The sequence below is a fragment of the Spermophilus citellus genome, assembly GCF_964194105.1.
Source record: "Spermophilus citellus genome assembly, chromosome: 1".
Classification (NCBI taxonomy): Eukaryota; Metazoa; Chordata; class Mammalia; order Rodentia; family Sciuridae; genus Spermophilus; species Spermophilus citellus.
Window position 1 is genome coordinate 24,996,619 of NC_138182.1, and position 16,305 is coordinate 25,012,923.

General features: G+C 32.2%; 1 protein-coding gene across 8 annotated transcripts in view; it reads left to right on the plus strand.

Moving 5' to 3' along the window:
• Positions 1-16,305, plus strand: part of PAN3 (poly(A) specific ribonuclease subunit PAN3) — a 135,834-nt gene that overhangs the window by 58,227 nt on the left and 61,302 nt on the right. For 6 of the 8 annotated variants that reach the window (XM_081293126.1, XM_081293125.1, XM_081293127.1 and 3 more), the window contains one exon: positions 10,428-10,575. The exons of 1 other annotated variant lie outside the window; for it this stretch is intronic. In XM_081293126.1, the coding sequence (XP_081149252.1) occupies positions 10,428-10,575 (148 nt within the window). Of the gene's footprint in view, positions 1-10,427; positions 10,576-16,305 lie in introns of those variants that run through there. One more of the 8 variants, XM_081293132.1, reaches the window with a different exon arrangement.

A 16,305-nucleotide genomic window follows, 5' to 3' on the forward strand; every position in this document is an offset into this window, starting at 1 on the left:
TGAGATGAAAAAATCTTGAGTTTTTCAGTCATTTGGGACAGTGTTGCAGTAAGTCTGGGCATAGATGATATTGGTGTAAACTGTGACACTGACAGTCACATGGGTAGAAGTTGAATTTAAGAAATATGTAGCATGTAGAATAAACTCATTAGCTTGGTACTTCAGAGATATCAAAGGATTATTGAACTGTGACATAATTTATTTGTTTAGAAAAAACATCATATAGAAAGCACAACAAAACTTGAATAGGAAATCAACTTCGGGAAAGTAGGTTGATTTGCTCATAAGTTGCTTGAAATGATAGTTGCAAAGCACCTCTCTGCTAGTGGGTGTCTAATCTAACAATAAAAAAGAGTTGACTGAAATTTATATATTGATAAATTAAGATTGAATAAGGAATTCCTGTTTCCTTCAAAAACATTATGAAGAGATTCATCTTCTGGCCAAGATGGAAGAACAGGGATTGAACTTTTCTTTAGAAACAGCTAAAAAACTAAAAAAATTCTATGAAAAAAACAGTTTTCAAGAATTAGATATCGAACAGTGAAGGACAATGATCACTGAGAAATGGGAAACAAATGAGGTGAGCCCAGTGATGACCTCCAGTTCACTGCTTTGGGAGAATTTCTAAGCCTGGTGCATTCTCCTGAATTCAGAAGAACAAACTGGAAATCTGTAGTAGCCAAGATGGCTGTAGTTCACAATAAAAAGTAGTAAGAACAGAGAGTCCACACACAGAAAGAACTGTGAAGATTTGCTAAACACCTTTTGAGTCTTTAGCTGAGAACTAATCAGAGAATGTGAATGAATGAGGTGGATACTTAAATTGGAAAAAGAAAATTCCTGAAAAGATCACAGGAAACAATTCTCAGAGCTCACATAAGACATAGACTAGTTCCTGTTCTAACCAGCTAATATGCAAAACTTCATAATTGATAAAGTATGAAGTAGGGTAATGGGAAGACATTTGCCTTAGTGGGGCCAAATAAGCCTTATAATATGTGCTCTGTTTAACCCTCCTAATAAAACTTAATAGCAAGACCTGAAAGGATCAACAAATTTTTAAACAAGTTTATGATGGAAAACAAAAAGAACATAGAACCACCTGGGAGTGGTGATGCACCCTGTAATCCCAGTGGCTCTGGAGGCTGAATCAGGTGGATTGCAAGTTCAAAGCCAGTCTCAGCAGCAGCCAGGTGCTAAGCAACTCAGTGAGACCCTGTCTCTAAATAAAATACAACATAGGGCTGGGGAGAGGCTCAGTGGTTGACTGCCCCGGAGTTCAACTCCAGGTAATTCCCCCCACCCCAAAAGGAACACAGCACCAAAAAAGATAAAAGTCACAATATTTGTCCTCCTGTGAAAAGTTAACAGGAAGTTAACAGTAGAAAGGTAAGACCCACACAAAGAAGAAGATGGAATTATTCAAAACAGAACCAAAAGTGATGCAGAAATAGTATAAAAGAATACCAAAACAGTTAAATGTAACTCTGTCCCCTGTGTTGAGGAAATATTAAACATGTTTGTGCAAACATGGAAGAATTATTTAAAAATTTAAATTCAGCATTTAGTATTCAGCTATAGTGTCTGAAATGAAAAATAGGTTGAGTTAATGACAGATTAGACTTTGTAGAAGGGTAGTGAATTCGAAGACATAGCAGTAGAAGTTGCTCAAAAAGCCATTCATGGAGAAAAAGTGAGATGTGGAACAACATCAAATTTCTTAGCATACTTTGGATTCCCTGAAGAAGGGAGGGGGAGTATTAAAAAAGTATTTTGAGAAATATTAGACAAGTATTTCCAATTTGATGTAAACTGTAAACCCACAGATGCAATGAACCTAGTGAATCTGGAGTCCAAGAGACATGAAAACTATTACCAAGACACATCAAAGAAGCAGCTTGGGGTAGTGGTGGTGTGCATTTTTGAGGAACAAAAATACAGATACCAGGTCTTTTCATTCAAAATAATATAAGCCAGAAATCAGTATAACAGTATATTTAAACTATAGAAGGAAAAATGACGTCAGCTTAGAATTCTATAGTTGGGAAAAATATCTTATAAAAATGGAGTGCCCATAAAAACTGGTGAAGTTCAGATTAGATGTGTCAATTAAAATTACGACACCAATAACTATTTCACAAGACTGTGATAATAGAAGATGTTATCTTTGGTGAAATATGGTGAATGATACTATTTCTATTTCTAGTCTTCAACTAGCTGAGCATGTAGCTTGGTGGTAGAGTGCTTGCCCAGGAAGCATGAGGCCCTGAGTTCAATACCCAGCTCTGTCAGAAAAAAAAGGGGGGGGTGTAATGTGGAATAGGACATTTTCAGATATTCAAAAGCTGAAAGAATTTATCTAAAGAAGGTTGTAATTTGGGCTGGGGATGTGGCTCAAGCGGTAGCGCGCTCGCCTGGCATGCGTGCGGCCCGGGTTCGATCCTCAGCACCACATACCAACAAAGATGTTGTGTCCGCCGAGAACTAAAAAATAAATATTAAAAAAAAAATAAAAAAAATAAAGAAGGTTGTAATTAAAAGAATGAAGAACACAGGAAATAGCTAGCTGTATGAGTAAATACAAGAAACCTTTTCCCTTACAATCTAAGCCCCTTTGAAAGATAATTGACCCTCCAAAGCAAAAATAACAGCTTATAAGGTTTATAACATGTAGAAAAATATGGCAATAGTAAAATAGTTTGAGGGGAGACATAGAAGTATAATATGGAAAACTTTTCATACTGTATCTGAAATACTAATAAAGCTGGGTCGTATTTGGTGTTACGGACTAAATTATGTCAACTCCCCCCGCACCCTCATTGATATATGTTGAATTTCTAACCTTTAACCTCTAATGTAACTATATTGTTTGGAGTTGAGGCCTTTAAGGAGTTGATTAAAGTCTAATGAGGTCAAAATGTTGGGGCCCTAAGTCAATATAACTTCTAAAATGAAGGAGATACCAGGGATGCCAGAACATAGAGAAAAGACCATGTGAGGATGCAGTGAGAAGGCAGCCATCTAGAAAAGAAAGAAAGTGGCTTCAGAAGAAACTACCCCTGGTGGCACCTTGCTTTGAACTCCTAGCTTGTAAAACTGAGGAAATAGATTTCAGTTGTTTAGTGTCTGGTGTTTTGTTACGACAGCTCTAGCAGACTAAGACAGGTGGTGATAAGTTAAAGTATGTACTTTAAAAATCTTAAGCAACCACTACAATAATAGAACAAAGTTTTAGCTAATAAGTCAGGATGAGAGATAAATGAAATTATACTCAGTTAATCCTCCAAAATCCACACCAGCAGCCAGGAATGAGAAAGAGGGGAAAATGGAGCAAAAAACATCAGATGGTACAAACCAACCAAAAAAAAAAAAAAAAAAAAAAAAAAAGCAAGATGGTAGATTTAAATCCAATACCACTAATTACATTAAGTGTACATTGTCTAAACACCATAATAACATTCAGGGATATTCAATTAATTATATGAAGCTACCAGGAAACTTGCTTTAAACTAGATGACAAAAGTAGATTTAGGGGTTGGGGCGGTGGCTCAGCATTAGTGCACTTGCCTGGCATGTGTGAGGCACTGGGTTCAATTCTCAGTACCGCATAAATAAATAAATAAATATTAAAAAATAGATTTAAAGTTACATCATGTTAGTGAAAAGAAAGCTGCAACAATTCTATGTCAGAGAAAGTATATTTTCAAGCAAAAAATATTGCCAGGGATAAAGAAAATCATTTGATAAAGGTGACAGTTCATCAAGAGTTTGGATGTTTTATGAATGTTTTATGCATCTAACAACAGAGCTTTCAAAGCCCGGTGCACTACATGGTGACATAGACAGTTCTAAGGTTTTCAACACTGTTCACTTAGTAATAGAAGAAAAAGACAAGCAATCTATAAGGAGATAGGCAAATTGAACAACTCAAACACAACTTGTCCTGATTGGCACATATAGGACACTCTGCCCAGCAACTGCTAAATATATATTCTATTCAAGTGTACATGAAACATTAACCAAGACAGACCAATTCATAAAAATGTCTCAATAAGTTTAAAAAGAATTTAAGTCCTAAAAATATGTTCTGTGACTACAGTGCAATTAAATTAAAAATCAGTAACAGGCCGTGCAAGGTGGCATACGTCTTTAATCCCAGCTGCTCGGGATGCTGAGAAAGGAAGATTGTGAGTTCAAAGCCAGCCTCAGCGAAAGTGAAGCACTAAGCAACTCAGTGAGACCCTGTCTCTAAATAAAATACAAAATAGGGCTGGGGATGTGGCTCAGTGGTTGAGTGCCCCTGAGTTCAATCCGTGGTACCAAAGAAGAAGAAAAGTAACTGAAAGCTCTTTGGAAACTTTTACATATTTCTTTTCTTTTCTTTTCTTTTTTTTCTTAGAATTTTAATATTTATTGTTTAGTTTTCGGCAGACACAACATCTTTATTTGTATGTGGTGCTGAGGATCGAACCCGGGCCGCACGCATGCCAGGCGAGCGCGCTACCACTTGAGCCACATCCCCAGCCCCATTTTTACATATTTCGAAAATGGATAAATGTACTTTTATTCAGGAGTCAAGTGTATAAGTATTTTGAACTGAAAGAAAATGAAAACATCACAATTTATGGGATGCCATGAAATCAGGCATTACAGGGAAGTGTATAGTACCAAATTTTTTCATTAGAAAAGAGGAAAAATTCCCAAATCAATGATACACCTTTAACCTTAGTAACTAGACAAAACAGCCAATTGAACCATGAGACAATAAAGATTAGAAAATAAACCAATAGAATAGAAAACAAAAATAGAAAAAATATAATGAAACCAAAAGCTGATTCTTTGAGAAGTTTCATAAAATTGATAAACATCTAGGCAGATAAATTAGGAAAAAATGGGAGAGAGAAGTTACCAATATTGGGAATGAAATAGGTGACATCACTAGCTTTTACAGATATTGTAGGATTACTAAAGGAACATTATGAACTACTTTATGACAATAAATTTGACATGATGAAATGGAAAAAAATCTTCAAAAGACACATACTACTTAATATATTATTAACTTTATTCGCTCTGTAAACATATCACAAGAAGGCCCAGATAGCTTCAATGTTGAATACTCCACATTTAGGAAAAAGTAGTGCAAATTTGACACAAACTTTCAAAAAAGAAAAGGAGAGAATATAACCCAACTATGAGGTTAGCATTAATGTGATATCAAAACCAAAGACATTCCATTAATAGAAGGCTACAAATAACACTTATATACATAGTTGAAGAAATTCTTAACATAATTTTAGGAAATCAAATGTGAAGGTATAACATACCACAAAGTGGAACTTGTCTGTAATGAGTTGGTTCAGTATTTTAAAAAGCAGTTGATAAAATTATATTAGTCAATCAAAATTAATATGATCATTGTCTCAGTAGATAGAAAGCATTTAACATAATCTAGTTATCTATTCCTGATGAAAATTCTCAGCAAACTAGGAATATAAAGGAACATTCCTAATCTGATGAGTGCATCTATTTAAAAAAAATTACTACATCTAATATCATACTCATTGCTGGAAAATTAAATGCTTCCTCCAAAAGATAAGAAGATAGACAGGATGTCTGCTTAAAACACTGCAATTTAACCTGTTTCTCATCCCCAGTGCCTAAATAAATGAATAAGGACAAATAAATTGTGCTGTGAATCTGTATTCTTGATTACTAAGCAAATAAATGAAACGTTGATAGATCCAATTACATGGATGAATCTTGATGCTGAATGAAAGAAGTCAGTAAAAAACACCACATTCATATGTATGTATAATTTATTTAAAATTCTAGAAAATTTATATAGTGATAGAAAGCTGATCTGTGGTTGCCTGCAGAAAGGAAGCTAGAAAGATGGGAGTTGTGGTGGAAAAGGGGATTTAATAATAAATGTTTTTTGGGATGGGGTTTATTTTTTCGAGATGGGGTCTCAGTAAGTTTCTGAGACCGACTTCAAACTTTTTAAATCATCCTGCCTCAGCCTCCTGGAAGAAGGGATTTTTAAAAAGCCTGTGAAGACTTAGCATAATGGATATGTTCATTAAAGTGATTTGGAAGGTTTTTTTTTTATTGTATAGCGCATTTCAAGAGTTAACAAAGTTTGCATTTAAAGAAATTTATTGTTAGTAAAATCTTTTTTTTTCATGAATTTAACCTTTATTTATTTTTAATTGAACCCAGTGCCTCACCTGTGCTGTGCAAGCACTCTACCACTGAGCCACAACCCCTGCCCCAGCCCCTAGTTAGATCTTAATAAAGCTGTTAAGAAAAAGTTATCAGACCTAGGTGTGGCGGTGCATGCCTGGTCCCAGGGACTGGAGACCCAGGAAGGAGGATTGCAAGTTCAAAGCCGGCCTTACAGCTTAGCAACACCCTCTCCCAAAGTTTAAAAAAAATTTAAAAGAGTTAGGGATATGGATTAGTGGTTAAAGGCCCCTAGGTTCATTCTCCACTACCAGAAAAAAAGAAAAAATCACCAGGTCGTGTTTTATTCAGAATAGAAAGTTTAATGATATCTATTTATGAAGCCATTAAGGTAGGTAAAGCAAGCCAAGCTTATTATAAGGAGCCATACCATGGAAAGTATTTAATAGTTTTATATAAAAGTTGTGTGATTTAAAAAAAAAAAACAACAGTGTTTCAGAATATTCATAGTTTCTTAGTCATTTATCCCATTGCTGTGAGAATACATTTTCTCTAGACCCTTTTGTTGGTTGACATTTTAAATTGAAATGTTACATAATATCCTGTCTTCTACTTTTGTTCAATATAAACCTCTTCCTCTTTCTACCTAATGAAAAAAAATTTAATGGCTGCAGTTTTTATCTTATTGCACAGTCGCTTAATTTTTGGGTATCTTACTGTAGTCTTCTCTCTCTAGTGAAGTGTATCAGAATATTACATACTGAATTTTACTTTAGTAGAAAACCATAAAATTGTATTAAACATGAATTAAAACCTCATCAGAAAGTTACTGCATTTGTAAAAAGCCTTTATTGATCATTTGTATATAGGCAATTATTAGTAGGGTTGGATGGGCTATCTGGATTGAAATGTCTCATATAAGATGTACTATTAATACAATAAGTGTCATTTTTGTAAGCCAAAGTCAAGGACTCTTGATTTAGGATATCTGTGTCCAAAGGTTTCAGGTAGAGATTATATCCAAATGTTGGTGTCAGTTTGGAGACTTCTGGTTGGTAGTGTTTTTTTTTTTTTTTTTTTTTTTTTTCCACCACAAAAATTACAGGGTAAATTTAGTATGGAAACTTAAAACTATATCTAAGTTTTATGTTTAGAAAAACATTTAGAACTGCTTTACAATATGAATACAAATTAGAATTTAAAATTGTGAATAGAAATTAGTACTTATATGTAAATTTTATTAAAAAATTAAAAATCAATATTATATAGAAAAACCTAGGTAATTAGGAAGGGGTTTTAAATATACTTTGTGGCACTGAGGATTCCACCTAGGTCTTTCCGCATGCTGGTCCAGCACTCTACCTCTAAACTACATCCCCAACCCAGGAAGGGATTATTTTAATCATAGGGCAGAAGTATTAAAAACTTCAATGTGGTAGTGTTGTCGAAGTAAGACAAATAATTTGCATAACTCAAGTTCTTGAGTCTTCCTAGATAGAACCTTTACCTTCTAAACATATCAGGAATAGTTTATTTTCTGAAAAATATTTTAATGTGATTGGTGTTATTTACCAGTTTTCACTTATATTCCCCAAAATTAACATGTTAAAGATGTATGCCTATGCTATTAGGCTAATAGATTTTTTTATAGAATCTTATTTACATTTTAAGTCAGTAACAATATAAAGAAGTTTTTAAGAATGCATATTTTTATTGTTATTTTGAAGAAATTTTGCATGAAAATGTATCCTAGGTTAGATTTTAGTTTTCCATTATTTCTTTATTTTTGATAGTTCACTAATCTATGGTTAATTTATATTATCTGTTAGTAATAGCTCTGCTCTTTTATTCCTAGATTTTGTTGTACCACCTAAATTCTATGTAATTTTTTCCTCCTGTTGCTTAAGTCCTTGTATCTTTTCTCCAATCTTAAGTGCTCACAGCAGAACAAAACAAACTCCCAACCACCCACTCAAGGGATAGTAAATAGGAAAGGGGGAAAGAGTTTAGATCCTTCTTTTGACTTCTTAATTTCAATTCACTGTTGGGTCAGTTTTTGGCATCTGTCGTTATTTAATCTCTATAAGTTGCAATTTAGTGTGTAAATTTTAATAATGTCTACTCTAATAAATTTAGAAGCCCTTTAAAGTTTGTTATATTGACAGTTATGGACTTTTCCTTCCTTTTTCTCCTTTTTTGGGTTTCTTAAAAATAGGCTTTCAGCTGAGTGCAGTGGTGCACTCTTGTAATCCCAGTGGGTCCGGAGGCTGAGGCAGGAGGATCGTGAGTTCAATACCAGACTCAGCAATTTAGCAAGGCCCTAAGCAACTCAGTGAGACCCTGTCTCTAAATAAAAGTACAAAAAAGGGCCAAGGATGTGGCTCGGTGATTAAGTGCTGCCAAATTTAATCCCTGGTACCAAAAAAAAAAAAAAAAAAAAAAAAAAAAAAAAAGAAGAAGAAGAAGAAAAGAAAAAAGCCTTTCAAAATAATTTAAAACATGTGCAAGGTGGAAAACTCAGCTTTGAAATTAGTCACTGAAATCATAGGGTTTGTGTGAAAAGCTAATGCTTATTTCTCAGGAAAATACTAAAAATGTTTATGTGTGTATCTGATTTCTCTTGTGTAGCTTTTGTTATCTCCCTAGTAATCTTGTAATCCTGAAGTCCTCATCTTTTTTTGCACTCTGTTGCTAGGGTATCTGATGGCTTTTTTAAAATCTTGATTTTGATTTTTAAGAAGTTGGGGTTAACTAATACTCAAGAGCTCTGACTTATTTGTCTCATGTTAGAAGCCATTTGTTCCCTTATAATTAGAAAGTACTATTTGTAAGTAAAATGCGGTGGCTTGTTTTCTATTCATTTAAAGAACATGCCACTATATTTTTGAAAACTTGACATTTTGAAGGATTGTTAAAACTATATTTATGTGATTTTAAAAAAGATATTTTCCCCCTTTGTAAAATGTGTTTGGCTTGGACCTGATTATTGTTTTTTACAATTTTGTGTCTTAGATAATGGACTCAAAAATATCTCTAATATATTTCATTTAAGCCTGGATTTAACATTTTTTCTGTATTTTATTACTGTGTGTTTAATTTTAGATGGCTTATATATGCTAATATTTGTTTTAGAGTTTATAAATTAGGTTACCCTGTTGACTTGTTACCCTCTAAATTAGTATTTTGGACTCTTTTTATAATTTTTTTTTAGTTGTAGATGAACACAGCACATCTATCTATCTAGATAGTCTATCTATCTATCTATCTATCTATCTATCTATCTATCTATCTATCTATCTATCTATATCTGTCTATCTATTTAATGTGGTGCTGAGAATTGAACTCAGTGCCTCACACATGGTAGGTGAGCCCTCTACCACTGAGACACAACCCCATATTTTGAACTCTCGGTAGTTTAAAATGTCTTTCCTATCAAATAAGGAAGCTGTTCTTGGGTTGTATAGTAGTTCATCTTTTCATTGTCTGCCTCCTATGGAAATTCACCGTGGACAAAAACAGAGTTTTTATGAATTTGATATTAGATCTCTTAATGTTCTAGTAGCTCTTAGAGCCGGAGGTACTATCCTCCTTGAATATATCAGAAGTTGTATCATAGTACCACTAGGAAAATTTTTCCCATGTAATCTCATGTAAAATATTTCTGATGTCTGTCATATGATTTTACTACACAGACATTGGGGCTTGTATTTATATTTACATGTATTTTTCTTGGGTCATGATTCTTCCCACGTGCCCCTCGCCCTTTGCTCTGTTACTTAAAAACATGGCATAATATTGGGGAAATGTTTGTGCTTACAAAAAGGGAAGTGATTAATTTTGGAAGAAAGGTAATTTTGACCTTTATCCTGGTAGAAGTGTTTTAAAGATACTAAATTTGAAACTTGTTGCTCAGTTTTGAGGTAGTCTCAACTTCCCAGTTCTCTAAAATGTGTTAAAATAGTTAAGTTATGATGCAAGCTTGACAGTAAGGGCAGATTTTACATGTTACTGAGATTGAAATTCTGTAAAGCAAAGATTGACCTCCTCAAATTTGATGATCAAATTTCCTTTAGAATTGTAATCAATCTACACCAAAGTGTGGAAACTAAAACACGTGTAAAACCTTTCAATAAAATATTTTATTCAGTAAAGAAAACATTGTGGAGTAATGCCTAGTACATTCAATGTCTTTTTGGGGCCAAAAATGTGTTAACTTAATATATTTGATTTTTAAATAGACACCAAATCCTACTGCAAGCGAGTTTATTCCTAAAGGAGGATCAACCTCCAGGCTGAGTAACGTGTCCCAGTCAAATATGTCTGCCTTCTCTCAAGTTTTCTCTCACCCTTCCATGGGAAGCCCTGCTACTGCTGGATTAGCACCAGGTAAGTTGAGTAACTATTTCCAGTGAGTTCCAGATATCAAATCTGTAAGCACCATTTGTTATTAATTTATAAGAACTGAAAATTGAATTGAATGATTCACTTTTGAACATATTCTAAACTTTATGTTCTAGTTTTTTTGTACATAGACCACATATGTAGTTGAATTTTAAAGCAATATTTAAATATGAATGAAATTACATATAAGAGTTTTAAAAGCACAAAAATAAATTTATGGAAGGAAAATGATTATTTAGGAAAAAAGCTCTGGACCTTGGTGTTTCCCTAGTGTTTTTAAAATTAATGATAATGCTATTTTACTCAAAATTGAGGGACTGCAATGTGTGTTTATGACTCAAAACTCCTCCTTTTATACTAAATGTCTTAAAAAATATTCTAAATACATCTTTGGATGCATTACATTTCAGATGTTTGATTATGAATGCTATAAAATTGGTTTAGTATTATAAATAGTAATAGGAAACAACTGTACAGCATTGCATCATGGATTTTTACATAAGGAAAACTACTTCTCAGTCATTTTTTTCCAAGTATGCCCATTATGGCAGAAGAATTTGAGCACTTGGACTCAAGGGTTCTGAGGCATAGTTCAAAGTGACCTTTTGAGAGACCTATGGCTCACTGAAGTCCTCTTTTAATTTCAAAATTCATGCAATTTTAAAATCTTTCTAACATTCATTTTAATGTAAAAATATTAAAAAAGTCTTAGATAATTAAGATCATTGATCCTCATTGCTGTGTATCTTGATTTGGAAAGTAAAGTAGACAAAATTGTACTGAATTCATAGTAAGTGTTGAGCAAGTTGTTACCCTGTAAAATGTTTGAGCTGCACACACAAATTGTATTTCTAGAACCTGTTTTGGAAAATTGTCACTTGATCTTAGATGTTTTATAAAACAAACAAAATGAAATAGACACACTAAACAAAACCCAAAAGATATATTTAAATCTTTGCTGGAACTAGTACTGCCTCCAGGGCTATAGTCCAAGATACATAAATCTTGGTTTTGATAGTGATATCTAATTCAAGAGGAAGAATAAGAGAAGATTAAATCTAGGGAACAGAGCAACTGTTTTAGCATATAAAGTACCAGCTTGTGTTACCCAGGGTAAATAACTACCTTATATTGTGAAGGATTTAACTAGTGCTTCCTTTTCCCCTCATTTTCTCTCTTGCTGTTCCCACTAGTGCCTACTCTCTTCTCCCTTGTTACTTCATCATTTCTTCTACCATGGTGTTTTTCAGATTTCAGATAAATATATAAACTTTCCCTTCTTACCTAGAGAGCAGTGTCAGAATTGAATATCCCTGGTAGCCTAAGTTTTACTTGTAAGTAATGCACTTCTATGATATTTCTCCCTTTGAGCTGTGTTCACATTAAAGAACATAATCTACATGTCAGCTATCCAGACTTTTGAATAGTGTTAAAATTGAATAGTGTTAAAATTTACCATTTTATATATATATATTAATGTACAATAATGGGATATATATGCCATTGAAAAATGTGGGTTTCTTAATAAGATGTTTTGTTGTCAGAAGTAAATACTTTGTTAGTATATTTGATCAGACTGTTTCAGGCTTGCCATTAAATTTTAAAAGCCTGTTTTCATTTGCTTCCCCCCCATCCCCGCCCCCAAGTGTTGGGAATCAAATCAGAGCCTCATGCACGCTGGACACATAGTCTTATCACTGAACTACATGCTCAGCCCTCCTAAAAAGTTTTTAAATAATGAGGAGTTGGAAATATTAAAGGGAATTTTAGATTTTGAAAATAGTTTTAAAAATCCGTTAATACATGTATTTGTTTAAGCTTTTCAGTAATATTAACTTGTTCATGGGTAGGTGTTTCAGTGCCCATTGGGCATCACAATTTAAATGTAGGGTCAAATTAATAAATTTTAAAACTAAATTAGTCGAAACTATTTACTCTTCTGTATGTCTCTAACATAATCATCTATTTGATAGCAAAAGTAATCACTCTCTGGAACCATTGGAAATGGGTCAATATATCATACTAAACACATTCTTGAATTCTTCTATTATTTCAAAAGTGTTTATTTACATGACAATCAGCTAAGTTAAAATATTTTCCAAATGGTGAATGGTTTTGCATTTGTTATTTCTTCATATTTTTTTCTTTTGTTTAACAAAATTATAATAAAGAAAAAACTTAACAAAATGAATTAAGAAAAAACTTAAGTGTGCCATCCAGCCAGAAAACCATTTTACATTTTCAATGTCTTCCATAACTTGTTACCTGCAAATATATTTTTTCAAGGGCAGGAAAGTTTCTTGACATTTCCATTTAAGGCTATAAGTTTACATTCCTTAGAGATGATATAATTTCTATATAATTTCTAGTCTACTATAGTAGTAACACTACATTGATAATTTTGTTATAATTTTTTCTTTTGTTTTTAATTATCCCCCAAACTATTGCCCTTAAAAGTATGTGAAATTATTGTTTTTCATAAAAACTATGAAACATTAAATATTTTGGCAATTATGTGAATTAGAGCAATATAATTTTTATTGTATAAAGAAAATATGTATCTAAATGTTTTTTTGACCAAAGGTATAAAAATATTTGAGCAAAGTTGAATTAGTCACTAAGATTTTTCATTTCTGAAAATTATAAGGAACAAAAGCATGTCTTATGTAGTGTAGGCTCTGAGTAAATAAAATTTCTTGTTTAAAATTTGGATCACTTATAACATGCAAAGTTTTTTTTTTTAAATAAAAATATTTCAATGCAAAAAATAAAACTTAATAATTTAAAAATTATTGAATCTTAAAAATTATTTGAATCTATTCATAGCTAATTAGATTTAAAAGTAAGTGCTAAAGATATGTGATATGTTAAGTTTCTGTTGAATCTTATACAGTTATTTTATTCATTTTAATGTAAGAAATCAAGATCTGTGGACCTAGCTGTTTCATGTACATTTAACCTATGAATACTAACTACATTTATGAGTATCCTAGGTGATTTTTTAAAAACATTTAAGGCATGTTATTTACCTTGACCTTTATTGTCTTTGAGAGTCTGTACAGTTAAATGTATATTCTTTTATTTGTAAATGTGCATTTTTTCCTGGTCATGGCATCTTTCAGAGGTTCACAGCCTTCTAAGAGTTAGGAACAATAGGTTTAGCACACATAGCAAGATTAATATCCTGGCTGCTTTTTTAATAAGAATACTTTAAGTAACACACAGTCTAAAGATAAATTCTACTAATACCTCTTGCATAGCAGAGCATTTTTAATAGATCATTAGAAATAAAATTATGCTATAATAAATATATGAAATAATAGTTTATGCTTTAATCTTCTCTGCCACAAAAACAATTTAATATGAAAACTAAATGCACGCTATTCTTTTTTCATCAAACATTTTCCTAAGAGTACTTTAATTTGTTAATAGACTTGATAAGCCATGACTTAGTATACTTCTAATTATAGCAGCATTAAATTGATAGTACCACAGTATGTTTAAAAGTAAGAGAGGCAAGCAACACCATCAGCATAAATTTCTGGATAGTGTGCTTGATCCATCATCTGCTTTCATTAACAGTTGTGACACAGGAATTGAACATTTTTTATTCTGTTTGATTATGAGCATTTAGGAGGGGCAGAGATGAGTCCTTAAATATGAAAATGTTACCTTTGATGTATAAATTTTAAAAAAGAGCTCTACTGACTTTAGCATTTTAAAATATTCATTCCTTCAAGATAAGGACAGTGCAGATTTTTGGACCATTCCTTATATAAATAAATTTCATGTGATTGATTTGGGGAGAATAATAATTATGATATTAAATTTAGCATCATCATTATTTGTTTTCATTTATTGTCAGTTTCATTGTAGGTTTTGTTTTCCTCCTCCTTGTTTTTGCCATTCTAGGAATCAAACCCAGGGCCACATACATGCTAGGCAAGTGTTCTACCACAAAGCTATATCCCCAACCCTGTTTCTTTGAGGGGAAAAAAAAACTCAAGGAAAATTTTATGTTCTTAATCCAATTTTTTTGAAGTATTAAAACAATCATTTAGTATGTAGTTTTGACAGTGATGGTGTCAAATTGATGGGCAAAAATTGCTAATATTGTTATTTTTATTTTAATCTTGGGAAAGGTATGGGAGAAAAAGGGGAAGAAAAGAGGAAAAGGGGAAATGAATATTTAATACTCATTCTTACTCAGAAATACTAAAATATTTTATAAATGGAAATGTTAAAAATAGTCTATTTGTATGATGTTGAAGGTTTTGGTAAGAAGATCCCTTTTCGTTTTTAAAGTTCTATACTAAATAAATGATAAAATTTTGTGATTTATTAATTCTGTGGCATTTCATATTATAAGATGAGGAAATGAGGTTAAGTTAATCAAAATTGCATAGTAGTTGGCTTAGGCAGTAAGTAATCTGCTATTGGTCATTAACTTAGGTGAAAACTTTGAGATTTAGTAGTGGCAGTTTAAGGTGGCACTCTTGACAAATTATCATCTATTTTGTGATTAGTAACTTATAGTAATAAAGAATTCATTAGCTCCAAAGGTTCTCCAGTTGGATTAAAACAGTTTTATATTATGCTGAGCTAAATTCTGTGTGTCTTCCATTCACTACTACTTGTTCTTCCTTTTTTTGTTGTTGAATGGAACTTTCTACCATTGTAAGTTATTTTCTTCTTTAGACTAGTTCTGCATATGTGTTTGTTCATAAAACTGATCTAAGACTGAAAGAGAATATGCCAAACCTGAGGAAAATATTATTTAAACTAATAAGTCGCATAGGTAAAACATTGTGAACTGGGCAGATGATAAGGACTTGAACACTAGTGTGAGTAAAATCAAATCTACAGATATGTCTACTGAACTGTATTAGTGATTTTTGAGATCCAGTTAATGAATATACCATTGGGAAAGTAGAAAATTTCCAATAAATAGGGTGTATCTATGGTTTTTGCAGTATATCTAAGCTAATATTTAAAATTTCATTGTATATCTAAGGCTGTACATTAAGGTATTCAAAAACACCATAAGCTATCTCTCTTGATTATTTTGTGTTTATTAATTGATATTATTTTTGAAAATAAAAATTGTAGAAATATGTAGTTATTAAACATCACCATGTTGAATATGGAATAACTATTAACAGATTTTCTTGTGATTAGGTTTTGAGAGCCCACCATTAAATTGATTCTGTGGGATAATTAAGTAATTCTGCTATAAATTTATTTTGATAATTCAGTCTGAACTGATTTCTCTGAATTGTTTTTGTAATTTTAATAGAAGTAGTTTAGCATTAAAATATGCTTGAAATGGTTTTGTATATTTATCTAGATTTCAAGGCATATTACAAATTCCTTAAGAAGAAAGGACCATGGCATTTCTCATTTGGAGCAAATTTAGGTGTGAATGGTGCTTAATAAATGCTCACTCACTTAGTAAAAGTTTATTTTTGTCTTGGGAAATAATTTTTTTAATTGGTGCATATTTCTTAAGTACAGGGAATTTTAATGACTGAGTAAACCTCTTTGAGAAACTTCTAAAAACTGCTAATCATTTTAAAAGTAATTTTAATTATTATTTTAAAATTGCGTGTTTCCATTTTTTTATAACTATTTGTTTTTCAGGTATATTCAGCAGACTCACTCAAACCTTTCAAAGTTCTCTAGCTTGAGAATTCTTTTATACCTTAAAATATAAGT